The sequence below is a fragment of the Schistocerca americana genome, chromosome 3 (genome assembly GCF_021461395.2).
Source record: "Schistocerca americana isolate TAMUIC-IGC-003095 chromosome 3, iqSchAmer2.1, whole genome shotgun sequence".
In the NCBI taxonomy this organism is placed as follows: Eukaryota; Metazoa; Arthropoda; class Insecta; order Orthoptera; family Acrididae; genus Schistocerca; species Schistocerca americana.
In genome coordinates, this window is record NC_060121.1 from 928306492 (window position 1) to 928323329 (window position 16838).

The 16838-nt window shown below is 36.5% G+C and overlaps 1 protein-coding gene across 1 annotated transcript in view; it reads right to left on the reverse strand.

Moving 5' to 3' along the window:
• Positions 1 to 15622, reverse strand: part of LOC124607189 (ubiquitin domain-containing protein UBFD1-like) — a 58943-nt gene extending 43321 nt beyond the window's left edge. The window contains exons 1-2 of the mRNA XM_047139410.1: positions 15326 to 15622; positions 14727 to 14939 (exon numbers count right to left, since the gene is read on the reverse strand). Coding sequence (XP_046995366.1) covers positions 14727 to 14939; positions 15326 to 15338 — 226 coding nt within the window. The 5' untranslated portion in view covers positions 15339 to 15622. The remainder of the gene's footprint in view (positions 1 to 14726; positions 14940 to 15325) is intronic.
• Positions 15623 to 16838: the final 1216 nt, after the last annotated feature.

Below are 16838 nucleotides of genomic sequence, written 5' to 3' on the forward strand. Positions count from 1 at the left end.
CACAAGGCAATGCCTTCCTCATTGAGCTTTGTAGCAAAGTTTGCCTTAGCAGTGTGTCAATGGTCCATAGTTAATTGTATCGTGTACTTAATTGCCATTTGTCTTCTCGTTTCTTCAGGATGCAGGGTCTAATGTGTGCCCTCAGTTCATCAGTTGGGACATTGAATTTGAGTGCTTCCATCCCTGTTGCTTCTTTGGCTAGTTTGTCAGCCAGCTCATTACCTGGAATGCCAACATGGTTAAGGAAAAAAAAGAAAAAGCACTGTATGCTGAGGGCACACAGTTCAACAGTTTGTCATGGGTGGCAGAAGAGACCAATGGATGTTTTGGGTAGCACCTACCTATTGTTCGCAAAACAATGAAAATCTGTCAAGGAAAAATTATCACGTTTTGCAATGTTCTATGTATGGCGATCAACTCTGCAGAATGTATGCTGCATTCTTTTGACAGAGAATATTGTTCTCAACTGCAGTTGTTTACGTATGCATAGAAAACTTATTCATTATCTCCTGAGCTGTCTGTATAGGGCTGTTCATCCACTAATGCAACACAACGTTTTGGCTACAGTTGAAGGAGAATTGCATCGCACATTCTTTGTCCATTGATGCAACTTTTTTGCAATGGGCAACCATCTCAAAAGTGCTGAATTTTGTCAGTTTGCTCAACAATGCCAAGCTATGCAGTTTGTAATTTTCTCGTGGCATATTGGTAGTTGAGGAAGCTTCGAAGAAAACAAATTCTGGTTTCATCCTCTCATTCACAATAATCAGACATGTTCAGCTTTTGTATTAGTGCAAGTAAAATTCAAAGGAATTTATAGAATGTCAAAGAAGCTGAGGAGCTGGCTGAAAATCTTTGCTCAATCATTACAAAAAAGGACATAAAATGGAGGAAAAGTATTTCAGTTGAAGAAAGATCACTTATTTTGAGGTAAGGTGCATTTATTAATCATTATAAAGTATAAAAGAAATTTACCGTGAAGCAAATGTATTTATAAATTTAAGCTCATTACAAATGTTATAATTCTATGGTATTTAAAAAAAAATTTAACACAAAGACATGAAAAATAACAATGTGAGTTCATAGAACTAAACATTTGGGCTGCCTGCACCAAACTGCCACCAATTGACTGATGGGTACTGGGAATCCTGGGAAGTAAATGGTTCATGGGATGTGGCACACAGAACTGAGGATACATGTTCGTGAGTTTTATATGGAAGAGGTGTTTCACGCAGTCATCTGTGGGCACGGAGATGACTGACGAGTTGGAGGACTCGAGAATACCATCTGTCAACAGTACCACTTCACTTCTGAACAGACAAAATTGTGTGTCATGTTTTTCACATCTGTTACTGAAACATGTTTACTCAGACTGTCTTCTGTGAAATTAATCTGCTGATTACAAAAGTCTATAAAAGCTTTATCGGCTGCAGATGTTAGTGATTAGACTTTTACCTTCTTCACAGTATGTTTGGTCTTCATTTCAGAAATACCGAGGTAGGCTGAGACTTAGTGCTGAGTTATGATGCCTGTATTGGAGTTTTATTATCTGGGGAAGCATATTCATTTGATAACTCATTGTCATCATCAATTTCTTCTTCATCATCACTGATATGTGCACTGCTGAGAGCCTCACTTTCTTGTTTGGGAGCTGGAGGCAAACTTCCAGCAACATCTGCTAGCTTAAGGTTTCATGACAAACTAGAAACTGCAGCTCCTTATACAAATAATATTCTTTCTTTCATTTGCCGCCACTACAACCTGGTTTTGACTCCTTGAAAATACAGTCCCCATTTCTCCATGTTTCTTTACAGAAGGTAATTAAAATATAAAGAAAAGTACATTGTTTTAAAAAATTCTTTCCACCAATTTGTTTGTACCTACATCAACTAAAGCTGCCCTAAATTTCAGATGTCTATCAGCAATGGTATTGGAGAAACAGGTACATCACTTTTTTCAGTGTTTCAATGTTAATTTAATACCATTAAAAATACTGTAAATATTAAGTAGTATTACTTTAAGCACAGTGTTTTCAGTTGCCAAGTTTCAGTTTTCTAAGTTTGATAACAGCTCAAGAAAAAATTATAAAATTTATCAGTGCAATTTCGCTTACAACTCCTCTTATAAGAGATAGTTTTGTTTTAGGCACTTGGGAAGTGGATGCAGTCTTTCCTCACTATCATTTTATTTCATTCATGGGAATTGTACCATTGGAAGAACAACAAAGAAATTCTGCGAAGCTATTTGGAACACGCTGCAGAAGCAATGCATGCCAGCTCAGACAAAACTCTCTGGAAACAAACAGCATTTTCAGTCTCTTTGGAACTACCTATCTGCATAGGCATGATACATGGAACCCACATACACTTTTAAGAAAATTCTTAGAAGCGGACTAACAGATTTCAGCTATAAGTCATACCATTCAATCATGCTGATGGCTGTAGCCAATTCCAATGGCAAATGTCACTGCAAATGAAACAGGATATCTTGGGAAGAAACGGTGATGGTGGAATTCTAAAAGCTTCAAGCCTGAACCACAGGCTACAACAATGAACTCTTGGTTTGCCTGAACCTTGTACCTTACCTCATGACATTACAAGACCAAAGTTCTCATTTTATTTTGTTGTTGATGAAGTAGTTCCTTTGCAAAAATATCTCATGCAACCATTTCATAAAAAAGACAATCACCTCACATGGATATTCAACTGTAGATTGAGTCAGGGTCATGCATTGAGTATGATGAGCCTGCATTTTGCAAAATTTAATAACTTGCAAAAGAATCTCAACAGTGAGTAGCATCACAAATGTGTGTGTGTGTGTGTGTGTGTGTGTGTGTGTGTGTGTGTGTGCCCGCTAGAAACAGAGAAGAGAAAACATATTCAGTAAGCAAATATGGCTTTGACCAGGATTACAAAATCTTTTAACGCAATATTTCCTGACACCAAATATTGCTTTACCTTGGCTATGGAAGTATTATGTTAATAATAATTAAATCAAAATAAAAACAATTATCAGCTATGAAAACACATGATGATTTTTTTGTTGCTCTAATAAAAATACTTCACAATAATAATTAAAAAACAGATAACACTGAACAATACATTATCAACACACAGTTAAATTGCTGTACATCGCCACGATATCATATGTACACTGTAGTGATACATCCCATTCCCTAAATAAGAGGTATAACATCCTTAAATACACATGTCAGAGAGTAATCGATAAGTGGTGAGCACCTTATTGTTGGGAGGTGTTTTAAATTGTAGATGATGATACCAGAGCTAATGATCCAGCGAATGTATGGAAGTGGGTAGTAGTCAGACAATCGTACATGCTGAGGTGGAGATAGTATTTCCATAGAGCAGGCAGTGCAGAAGGAAAGAGCTCTATGAAATCTAAGAACACGAAATCTCAAAGATAATAAAGGTATTATACTTGTTAACTACCTGGCTGAATATCAGATTTGTTATGTACATAGCACAGAGAGGCAGTATACAGGTTGGTAGCTGTCCTCATTTATCATGTATTGAGTTCTAATTTTGAAGATAATATAAGAAGGTGAATTGAATCTCACTTTTTACTTAGGTGGTGAGGTGAGCAAAAAATGAGAAGTTAATTTTCTGCAGCTTTATCCGCAGTCTGTAAGGAGGTGAAGTCTGAGCCAAATTTGGGGACAAAGGCACACAGATTCAAGACACAGGCTAGTTGGACTTGATTAATAATACTTAACAGCAACCGAATATTCAGTAAGCAACATTCATTGTATATAAAAGGAATGTTCAAGTGGCAACTTATTTATGTTGAAGTGGTAACTTATTAAGTGCTAGGTGCACGAGGTGAAGTAGAACAAACCATCACGCAGCTCAAGCCAACCTGAAACACTTCAATGCTGATACTACTGAAATAACTACCAATGTACTTACCACTCGCATCAGTTTCTTTTCCTACAGTTTCTCATGCTTTTTCCACAGCAATTTTGTTTGAATATACTGGCAAACTGTGACTATATAGACACGGATGACTCTCCATTGTTAAAGCCAGCTTAGCACAAATTACTTGGACCCAATCTGACATAACTAATCACCAAGAAAGAATACCATGCGGGAAGTCACACCAGAGTTGTGACGCAACTGCCAGAGCAGTTGCATTGGACGTGGTTGTATGGGAGTTACGCACATACATGTTGCATTGCACATGGACCGCAGTTGCGCCTGTGGACAAGGTACAATGCAGCACAATGGGTCAGACTCTGAAGTGACAGCTGTCCAATGCTCATACATTTCCTTGCAGGTGTGTTGCACCAATGGGCAAACGGCCTAAAGGAGATTTAACATGTGAATACTCTTGATGACTGAATAAAGCACACAGTGATAAAAACTGGAACTTTTATTGTCTTTGGTGCCACAACTTAGGTCTATCTTTACTTCTGGTTGGGGAACATACCATGGAGGTGTTTGTGGTGGAGTGTTGCATACTGATAATTGGAGGACGTTGAAGTTCGTGTCTGATGTCTCCCAGCCCTACGCTGCCAGATGTTCTGTTACAATGTGTTTCATGAGTAACTTGTCTTTGAATTGTGGAATAAAATTGAATGCCAAGGCTGATTCGTTATTTGATTAATCATGATTGTGTGGTTAAATTGTATTTCAGTAACGGTATTCTTGCTTCTACAAGAAGGCTATCAACTGAACTTTTTTGGAAAGTTCCGGTTGCAACATGGATCCCATTGTGGTGGGCAGGGTCTAATATTTCTAGGATGGTCAGTGCTGCTTCTGTAGTCCAAATAGGATAAAATGAGTTCTTTACAAAATATTAATGAAACTGTGATTCGCACCCCAGGTACTGTCAGTGAGGAAGCGGAGAGTACCGAGTTCCTTCATGCTGGAAGTCTTGAGTTGTTGCGTATGTGGCAACCATATAAACTTATCATCAAAAAGAAGTCTTAGAAAATGGTAGTGGTCCTTTATTTCCATTGGGTTTCAACATGTACTTCTCACCAAGGATGGGGAGGCCGTATTCTACAAATGCACACAGCTCTTGATTTAGTCGGAGAGAAATGGTATTCATGGTTTTGTGCCCATTTTCTTGCTTTCCATATAGTTGTCTGTAGTTGGCATTCTGCTTTACATAGTGATATGGAGCTATAGCTTAAACAAAGATCAACTAAATATAATTCTGGTGTGACTCTGTGCCATCACATCTTCAATGCCGTTTACTGTAATTGCAAAAAGTGTGGCACTGACCCTTATGCGACTCTACTGCCTTGCATGTATCTGTTACTAAGGGTCAAGCCAACCCAGGCTCTAAATAGTCGGGGGAAAAAAACACACACAGATGATGACTGGTAAATTTCCTTGTAAACCCTATTCATGCAAATATGACAAAATGTGAAAATGCCATGTTGTATCAAACACCTTGTGTAAATCAAAAAAAATACTGTACCATATGTTGGTGGTGCACACTATTTATTAGTTCGTTATGAACCGGCTTTAAGCTTTCTTAAGCCACTGTCAGATAACAGATTGTTATTCATTATCCTCTAATTTTTTATTTGATGTTAGTTTGATAAGTTGAATGGTATGACAAAAAAATTACAAAACTGTCAAACATAAAGGTTAAAATTTTTTTATTGGTCGATTTGAAATGGAATGACCTATTGTTTCGAGTGTAGTGTTTATAGGAATTTGTTCACAGAAGGTGTTTAATCTGAGAAGTGTGTGAACACCTCTGGCTGCTTGTTCTGTGTTTGTTCTGCTTTACCATGTTTGTTATATCCTACATAACTGTCCTCAATGAAATGGCAATACCTATTAGTCGAGACAGCCATATCAATAGAGCCATTACATTGATGTAGTTTGAAATGTTTCATGTGTGAAACATGAACACTGATTCCACATATTCTGAAAAAGGGCTCTCCACACAGATGCCACCTAGCCACAGCAAAGGTCATCTAGCTTAAAGGTTGTTGACAGGAGTCCCAATGCCCCAAGAAGTTGGGTATGTATTTCTACACATGCATGGGGAGCTAGCAGCTCAGGCATCAGAAGTGTGATCCCTGTGTTGTCACAAGCCTATCGAAGTGGTACATTAATGATCCCTATCAAATTAGACTGGCTACTGCATTGGCATTTAAGTGCATAAATGAGCCTAGGTAGTCACTGTGGGCAGGGGATCTTTAGCAGCGTAAAAAGTTTATGCTGTTTAAGCTATTCTTTCCCATCCGATAAACACTATAGAAAAATTTTCAAAATGGAGGTCAAAGGCAAAATGGGACCAGAAATTACTCCTGCTGAAAAACTGATGCAGAGGAAATGCATAAAGATGTAAAACAACAGAAGCTAGAGACAGAGCTGGGTTAACATCAAACACTGTCACCATGGGAAGGGATACAGGAGAAACAAGGACAGTCTGAGATGGGGGATTCCAGCACAAGAAAGGAAGTAGGTGCTGCACAAGGGGCAGATAATTGGGGGATGTTAGGGACACCCAAGTCACATTGAGCCACATGCAATCATTATTACTGCTGGATCCATGTGGACCTGGCTATCACAGATGCAAGAATATATCCTAAACTCACAGCAACTGAAGAGCTTCCTGAAGTCTAAAAGTAGACAGGTAGCACCTGACAATCTGCAACAAAGCACTTCAATACACTACAATTACTGCACTAGCAGGTATTACCTAACATGAGTTTCCAGTCAAATTACCACAACTTCATAAACTGTTGTCTGACATTTTTAACATTATTTCATAGTTATAAATCAAGTGTCGCACGATACTGTAAATGATCATACTGTGACCTGGAGACAGATCACAAGTTTGGAAGAATTTGAATCGAGAAACACTGAACAGGAAAGTGCAATTATAGGCACCACTTTTGATCAAACTGCTGTCACAATTACCTGAGCTAATTTTCAATGTGGCACCACTGAAATCTGTATACCAATTGCTATTCGCAGTAACTATGACAGAAATTTTGATCTATACTTCAGCAATGAGCCTCTAAAGAGTACCTACCACACCCTCTTAAATACTGTTGATGTTCCTCTCCACAAAAGTAAATTTGTTGGAATTAAACATGGGCGCATGAAACTTACCATGTGGCGATCATGTTACATTAATGATTTTATGATATTTTCCACTGTTGGAAAATGTGATTCATTCAACCTTTACCAGTCATACCATGCCAAGTGGTATAGAGCTCCCAGCATGACAATCACAGATTTTGCTGAAATGTTGTGTGAACATTTAGACATGTTCCCGATGAACATAGGTACAGTTTTACTTTTGCCAATGTATTACTTGCAGCAACATACTCATTTGTTTGATCCCAAAATGTATTCCTGAGTTTTTTTGGCAACTTTGTGACACAATACCTCTGGCAATATTTTCTTGAAAGAAACAAAACTTAGCCATCTTTTAAAACTTTTTGCACTATTAAGCAAAATAATAACAGATTTCTTGAGCAATTTTCATATAGATGATTTGAAGCAAAGTCAGCCAAAAAAACAGAAGCTTGGAAAAAAATGCAAAGTATCTCTGGAAGCAATTGTGACATAAATCTGAAACTTTGCGTGTAATAGCTTACCAATACAAGGTCTTAGAAAATAAAATTTCATTCTCCCACTGCTTTCCAGCAGTTTACAAAGTAAGGGAAAACTTTACATTTCTTATTTTTTGCAAAAATGCCCCACTTTTACAAGAAGAGTATTCCGAAAACTCTTTTAAACCAATTTCATTAGAAAGCCAATTTCTAAACCACCAAAAAATTAGATTTGGTTTTGCAATGCAAGCATAGAGGCCCTAAAAAGCAATAACAAGGTGGATGTGAATTAGAAGTGTGCCCATATTCCACAGATACTCAAATCTGATGTCTTTTTTATGTTCTATAATTGTTTAGTACCCTCAAGGAAAGGTAATATCAAAAGATGTTGATTACGAAGTGAGATTGAGTCAGAACAACTCAGGAGGGGGAGGAGGAAAGTGTGTCTTTTGTCATAACTCCTCACAACATACTTCAGCCTGTTTTTCTGCTACGACAACTACAGAAACAAACTGGTTATAATTTCAAAACTTCTGTACATTACCAAGGCACTGCAGATAATACCAGAAAAATTATTGCATAACAGCTGCAACATACACCCTATAAACTGCCTTCATGTTTTACACTACTGTCACATTGTGTGATTTTGATAAAATTCACAGCAGTCTGCCAGTTTTTTTTTTCTTTTTTTTTTGATAAAACTTATGCTATAAAGAATTCTGGATATATCTTTTTTATTGTACAATGCTACTGATTTGCTAGTTTAATTCTGGTTTAAAATATAGCATATTTGTGTTTACGTGGTTGTAGTTCATGTGAAACATTACTGTACTGATAAAATATTGTATAAATGAGTTACAGTGGTCTATGGATGCTTAATCACTGCAGGTTTCTTTTAAAGTGAGAAAACCAGCTTTCTCACTGCAATAGAGGCCACACTCAACAGCTGTGCAACAGCAGCTGCCAGTGGGTTAATTTACCAAAAGGGTTCCAAGCCCAATAAGGGCTTCTTTATACAGGATCCTGATCTTGATGATATATTTAAGTGTTAAGAGTCTAAAGCTAGAAGAGGTCTCTTTTACAATCCTACACTTATGTTTACTTCACACCACTATTTTTTTTTTTTCAGGTTTCATTAATTTGCTGTCTAACGTTAAGATGAGAACCGCACTGCAAGCCACATGTCACAGATGATGCTGGAATAATTTTAATAATATGCTATTCTGGAACACAGGATTTTCACTCCTTGATTTCATTCAATTTCTGCTGTGCTGATGAAAGCAAATTTAATGCCATTTTGCAAACTGATAAAACATATCAGGTCAGCAAGTTTCCAAATAATTCATTATCTTTTCTGGCCAAAATTAGTGACAGTGATGAAGGTGACCTCAGACCTCTAGCCACAGCAATATTGATGGTAGGCAACAAAAACCTAACTCATCTGTCTGTGAAAACTTGCAAGTCCAGTGCCCTGTAACTCCATAACCACAAAGAGATTTGAAAGTGGGTGGATTAGTCTAATCTGTCAATAGCTAGGCTTCTACTATATCATTACACATGTAGCAACTCTCTGGGTCACTTTAAACTATTTTTTAAGGAACAATTTTCGCTTCATCTGTAAAATTTAACAAAATGGAGTTATCAGCTGTTCATGGCCTACCATTGGTATGCTGCATGCATTTAACAAGAAGAGTGGTGAATTGGAAATATCTGTGGAGCTTCCACTGAGTAGAAGTATGCTTTAAAAAGCTTTATGCACCCACATGGCCCAGCAAATTCATTTCATTGGCCACCAAGGAGTGAAAAGTGCTGGGTTCTGGAACAGCACATCACATCACATCAGCACATTATCACACTTATTCCAACATCATCAGTGACATCATCTGGCTGGCAATATGGTTTTCGTCACGAAATTCAACGGCATGTTAGTGAAACCTGTAAAAAAATTAAAGTGGCTTGAAGTAAACTTAAGCTTAGGATCCAAAAATAGACTTTTTCTAACTTTGGCCTCCAACATTTAAATATACCATCATGCTTGTGATCCTGTGTAACAAAACCCTTGTCGGGCTTGGGAACCTTTGATACAGAAACCCACTGACAGCTGTTGGGCATGGCCCCTATGGCAGTGGGAAAACTGCTTTTCTCACTTTGCTATGGACTTCAAATAAGAAACTTCCTGGCAGATTAAAACTGTGTGCCAGACCAAGACTCAAACTTGGAACCGCATTTCACTGTGAGAACTTCAAATAAATTTACATACTGTAACGATGATGTAAAACTTTTCAGCACTTTGGAATATGTATGTTGCAACTGTTACGCAAGAATTTTACTGGTACGATCTCCAATACCTTGGTAATGCACAGTTAAATTTTGAAGTTTATAATCAGCATGAAGCTGCAGTAATCATAGCAGAATAACAGACTGAAATATGTCATGACGAGTCATGACAAAAGACATCTTTCTTTGAAGCTTTTCTAGTTACTCATGCTTTATCTCACTTCCGAGTCATCAACATTTTTTTTTATATTGCCTTCCCCGGAGATTACTAAACAATTTTAGAACATAATCAAAGATGTCGGATTTAATTTGAGTTTCAGCAAAATATGGACACATTTTCAGTACATCTCCATCTTATTATTATTTTTTAAACTATTTAACAATAACCATTTTGGTGTTTAAAAAAAAAGCCAATTTTGCCCTCCTCAATTTGTAAACTATGAGAATGCAGCAGGAGAATGAAATTTTATATTCTAAGATCTTGTACTGGTAAGTTATATGAAAATTGCTCAAGAATTTTGTTTTTATTATTTTCCGAGAGTGCAAAAGGCTGTAAAAGTTTGCCAAGTTTTGTTACTTTCACGAAAATACTTACAGACACATTATGTCTCAAAGTTAAAAAAACTCAGGGGCTGCACTGTTAAATACTGTGCTACAGGGACAAACAAATGATTATATCTCTGTAACTATTATATTGGCAAATGTAAAATCTTACCTATGTTCATTGGGAATATGTGTGAACGTTCACACAAAACTTCAGCAACATCTGTGATGGTCATGCAGTAACGTTTTCCAAAATTACATCACTTGGCATGGACTGGCCCTATGGTGTCTCTACAATTGGCCCAGGGGGAAAAAAATTAGCAGTTTTGTCTAAGGAACCATTCTGACATTTGTGTCAGTGATTTAGTCAAAATACTGAAAATTTACAACAGGGCAAATGAATAGGGATTTGATTCCCATTCCACCTGCATTTTACCACAGTGTGCAAACCACAGTAACACCCTGTGTAGCTGCAATCTGTATATATAAGACATGGCCATAGAACTGAAGGCAATAAATTTTCTTCTTCCAGCCACTGCGACAGCCACATCTCGACAGCTTTTATCTGGTGTAAGTTTAATTTTTTAATTTGTGAGGTGTGAACCACAATGTCATCTACTTTGATTGAGGGCTCTCCTCATGGGCATCACCCAGTCACTGTGCTGTCCATTGCTCAGAGTCCATTGGCTACTGTGTTGGCTTCTGGGCCAGAGGAGTTTTCCGTGTATTGAGAATGTGTAGGTGACCACATCATGAAAAAGGTGCAATCCTTCCCAAACAAACTGCTCTACTATCGAAAATTTTGACAAAAGAAAGAAAGGTGAGCAAAAAACACGAAAGTGAGCAGTAGACTTTAAATTGCAAAAAGGATAACAGATAAAAGTAAAGGATACAATTAATGTGAGAAACTGAGGAAATAGCCAGATTGGTAAGACATTTTTGAAGACTGATTATGCATCACACACTATCAAAGGAAGAAACTGACAAACCTACATTTAATTCACTTAACTGATAATTTCAGTTCTAAGTGGGAATCATAAAAGTGCTATTGTTTGGAACCAGCATGTGTTACAATTTGCACACCTGTTTTTGAAGTTTTTGTATGTTTGACAACCATGTCTATCAGTATGCAACAAGAATTAAAATGCTATGTCAAATAAAACTGTATTTTTATTCACACACTCAATATGTGAAGATATGTTAATGGAACTGGTTTAATGTGTGGAATTATTTTCCATTTTTATAAAATCCGTTTCACTGAAAAACTGAAGTTCACCGTTATATGGAAAGTAATACTGCACAATACTGATTAAGAGAAAAAGGAAAATAAAAGCAGTTTATTGGGAAAAAAATCTTTTTGAATTTGGTGAGGTGCCACTGTTTGCAGCCTGTCTCCCAGGACAGGAATGTTTCTGGATCGAACGTAAAAATATATGTTTAGTACTTCATTTAATACATCTTAAATGCAGTAACACCTGACACTTCAAAGAAAGATTTTTTTCCCTTTTTCCTCCTTGAACTGATATGAATTGTCATCTGAAACTGAAGTCCAGAACTAAATTGTGCTTACAACATGGTGACACTGCACAATTTTGACTTCATGTAGAATCTATCATGACCAAAAATACTCCCTCTAGATGTCACCTACTTATATAAACAATGGAAAACAATAATTTTAAAAATTCAACAAATAAAAAATATGTTCTTTCTGTTTGGTGAAACTGAAGCAAAGAAAGGAAACAGAAGTTCATAGCATGTTCATTAAGTACATATTTTTTTCTGATGGCTGCTCTGGACACAAATGTAACCACAATGATTCAATTTTCCCTCTCTCAGACTTTTGGCATTTCAACAAGATAACACATTATTTTCTCGAAAGAGCCGATCTGCTTCTTACCAATGATCAAGACTTTAGCTTTTCGAACAACAAAGATAAAACTTAAGGAACACGGTCACAAGAGGATGAAGCAATTATCAAAAACTCATTAAAAGAAAAGTCTCTCAGCCATGGAAACACAGAAAAGTTGTTGGTGCCCAACCCAAAGTTATACTTTCAACCAATAAATACATGTGTGCCAGTGATGAGGATGAAATGATGAGGAAAACACAACACCCAGTCCACGATTGGAGAAAATATCCAATTTGGCTGGGAATCGAACCTGGGCCCGCTGCATAGTAGGGAAGCACATTACCACTCAGTTGAGCAGGTGGACAAATACATGGAATTTCGGTGTGATTCAGAACACAAGGGACCCTCAAAAAGCTTCCCTGCTTTCTGTTATCCATTTGAAGCTGTGAATAAAAAAGTGGGACTACGTCAAAAAATATTTGAATAATATTGCAACCTTTCAAAAATTATTTAAAAATCACCCCAGTGGCCCCACAGAGTATACACAAAGACACTACAAATGGTAATTTTTAAACCTTATCGCTTTCATATAATATTTGTTGCGTTATTTATCATATGGTATTACATTTTTTGGCTTGTCACTTCGTATGGCGTTTACGTCAAAAATTTCGACAAATGCTTCCAGAGAAATGTTAAAGCCTGGTATTTGCTGATCTTTAAATCTTTGTTTTTACTGTGGAAAATACACCCAGAATGACAAGTTGAATTCCATCCAACTGATCGATATATATGCTCAATACTGTTGTTAGTTTTAAGATGGTAGTTGTAATTTTTGACTTACCCATAACATTAACTGTAATTGAACAATATCACATAAGTGTTATTTGAACTTATACCAGCATGGCTTACTGTTTAAATTGGTGGTATTATTTCATATGGCATTTACGAATTAGTCACCCCGACCCAAAGTTACCTACCTTTCAAATGTCTTCACTGCATGTTCAGAAATCAAATACAGAGTAGAAGTTAACAAAACTGAAACAGTCCACAACAAGTTGTACCCAATTTAAATACACACTGAACTCAACAACATTCCAATTAACTTATAAGCCCGAACTAGGAAACAGTTAGGTAGTGTACTGCCCTTGTATTTGTTGTAGTTTATGTACGATATATGCACATAACAAGCACTGAAATACACCGAGACTCGTCCATTATCTAACATATGTTTTCGAAAAGTACTCTGCAGTTTTTGTTTTAATGATGAAAAGTGTACAGAGAACGTAAACATACCAGAGCACTTCAGTTCATTATTACCACAACACGTATTTGGCATTTACATTCACTGGCTTCGAAAATTCATAACCCAATTATTACCTTTTCTGCACCATTAAGTGTGTTGAAATTACATGATTACTGCGGCCCCGATGTATCAGAATTTATCAGATGCTCATTTCAACACAGAATTATTTCCATTTTATCAATAGAAGAAAACACACAATTTAAACATAACAAAAATAGAAATTACTAAATATTAAGTGCGGCAATTTATCAGCTGATCAAAATCATTTCATTACAGAAAACTGGTAAAGCAGTCTAACGTATCTCTCTGCTTACAGTCAGTCAAATGTGAGGAAGGCCTAACACTAATTATTAATTGTGCTTGTAGTGCACTACAAGGCTTTCTTGAAATGACCAAGCAATGATTTCTATTTATTTGATTATAACAAAAAATATTTGCAAAACTTGTTCAGTTACTTATTATTTCTCTAATAACTGAAACCACAACATGATGATGTAGTTTTCAAAATAGTAGGGTATGTGCGCTAACTGCATAGGCCTTTAACACAAAATATCAAATCACGGCCAATCTACAAATATTTCAGTAAAAACACAGCATGCCATACTCTAGCCTAAATATCAACAAGTGGATAATAAAAGTGTTCTGTTCGAAAGAGCAATCAATATAAATGAAACAAATGGTTCTTGTTTCAACAATAATGTTCAAAATATCACTGTGGAAAGCATACACAAATAGGCTAAATGTCAGAAAAATACAGATGCTGACATTTTGTTCCCACAAGTTTGTTGGTTTAAACAGATACTAATTTCATACTTATGTAATATGTGTCATTTTTTCGCGAATTACTCAAGATTGTGCCACAGTAGATCTATGCCTATACCCAACCTCATTTTTACAGTCAGTTTTCCTGCTACAATTGAAAAAATATTTGAGTGGTGAAGCAAGGATCACATTCTTATAAAACCACTAGTTGTATGATCAATGACTCTGCAAAATTGATAAATCAAGGGTTAGAAACTACAGGTGGCACAAATGAGAAAGTTTCTAAACATTCGTCAGCAACACAATGAGCTAAACAAATTGATCTTATAAATATTATGAATATGAGAGGAAATAGTGCTAAACACTAAACAGGGAAAAATAAACTACATGTATCATGCCAAAAAATAGTACTAAGATTTAAGCGTAATAAAACACACAGAACCTACCTATGACATCCTGCAGGTGTTCCTTCAGCTGCCCGACAGTGCTATCTAAACCAAAACTAATATCGTATTTCGTCTTGTTGTATATTACTTTGAAGTCCACTTTTTCAACATTCACATCACCATCAGGAACAGTACCACTTTCCTTTTCTGTCTCTTGCAAACATTCTGCATTAGGCCTACAGTTTTCACTACTACAATCACCCTTTTCTGCCCCTAAAAATGCAAATAAAATGAAAGTAACCCTTCAGTCCTACTATGCGTTATAACGTACAAACACTGGGAAAAAACTGCCCATCAACTATGGCGTAATATTTCAGCCGTAGCGTCCTTAATGTGTAAATACGAAATTATAATCGGTTACAACTTAAAATTAATTTTAATTTTACAATAAAAATCGTCTAGCTTTTGTCCTGATATTACTCTAAAATGACATGCACTATTTGAAAAGCTGCATGACTGACAAAGGATTGAAACAGCAGATAAAAAGAATTAACTATTGGTCTAATTTGTTTACATTTTAAAACTACGCTGCCGAACAGACGAGCAATCGTATGAGAAAACGCTACAATAGATCACTATGCAAATAAATATATTCATACCAACACACTCCATATTGGTTAACTTATAGTTTGACGAAGCTCAACCAATCATTAACTTGAATTTCGAAATGCAGTATCTTCGTTGTTTATTCTTCCGAGATGCAGTTCTTCTAGATGCCGAAACAGATGATTAGTGCCGGAAACTAAACATAAATTTGAACTATTGTGCCTGGACGCTTACTGGTTAACAGTCTCAGAAGATGTTTTCGCTACTGCAGAAATTAATTAGAATTTACAACTTCATTAATGCACAACACACACATGCACTTTTACGGCAGAAATAGTCAAATTCTGACAATTGACACGTTGGCTGGACTGTAAGAAAAATGAATGACTATTAAATTTCCATCTTTGTCTGACTAGGCGGCAAAATTCAAACGACAATGGAAGTCCATACCGTAAATATTCATACCGTGAGGAGTATGAGTCCCTTATTAAAAAGATAAGACCAGCTGGGAATTATTTTCGCTGCAAGTATAATTCTCATTAAAGCCTTGAACGCTTCAGCCCCTCGATGCACAACATCCCAAAAGAGAGACGTTCATTGAACTTCAGCGAAATCGTCATCACAGAGCCTGGATTTTGAGGTATAATGTTTAACACGTACCTCAAGCCAATGCGTGCTCCTGATCCAGTTCACATGTTCAAAAATAAATTTTTATCTAGAGAAGAAAAAGAAAGACAGTAGAACTTCAACGGTAATCACAACATTCTGAGATTAAGAGGAATGGAGTGTGAAACGTTTGGTCGGACAGGCAGCAATGGCACAAGGTCGATGTTCCCCTCCGTAATCGGATAGTCCTCTTCAGCGCAATAACTGAAAGTAATATCAGTTAACGCTGCATGTGCTTCTCATTGTAACAAAGGACATTTTTATTCTCAGTCTGATCCAAATGTGTTTATTTTCCTTGTTTCCAAAACAAAAAGAAGTAATTATAAAGAGTAAACCCAAACTATCTGCGGTGGCACTGAATAATGAAAGGCCTCTATACAAATTATGAGAGCAGAGTTAGTTAGTTAGTTGGTAGTTTCATCTTCTATGGATTATTTGTAAGATTAATCGTAATGATAGGGAAAAAGTCATTTACATTCACATTACATACGATATTCAGTGTTAATATGGCTACATGCTGACCATTTAAGATTTTTTTAGATGTAGTTGTGAGCTAGTTGATTTATATGTACCAGATTTTACACCTTACAGAACAGAAGGAATTGTCAAGGAGAAACTTTTGCAGTCTGTTCCAGATTTAACTTGTCTGTCAGACATTTTATATCATTGGGAAAGCGATCAAAACATTTGATTGCAACACTGTACATACCTTTCTGTCCTGCAGACGGCCTTAATGTGGAGTAATGACATCATTTCCTCTTCTGGCTTTGAAAATTTTATACATCACTGTTCCGTTTAAAATGCAGTGGATCATTTACAACAAACTTCATGAGGGAATAAATACACTTTGAATCAGAAGTCAAAATACCTACACCCTTAAACAAATGTTTGTGTGTAATC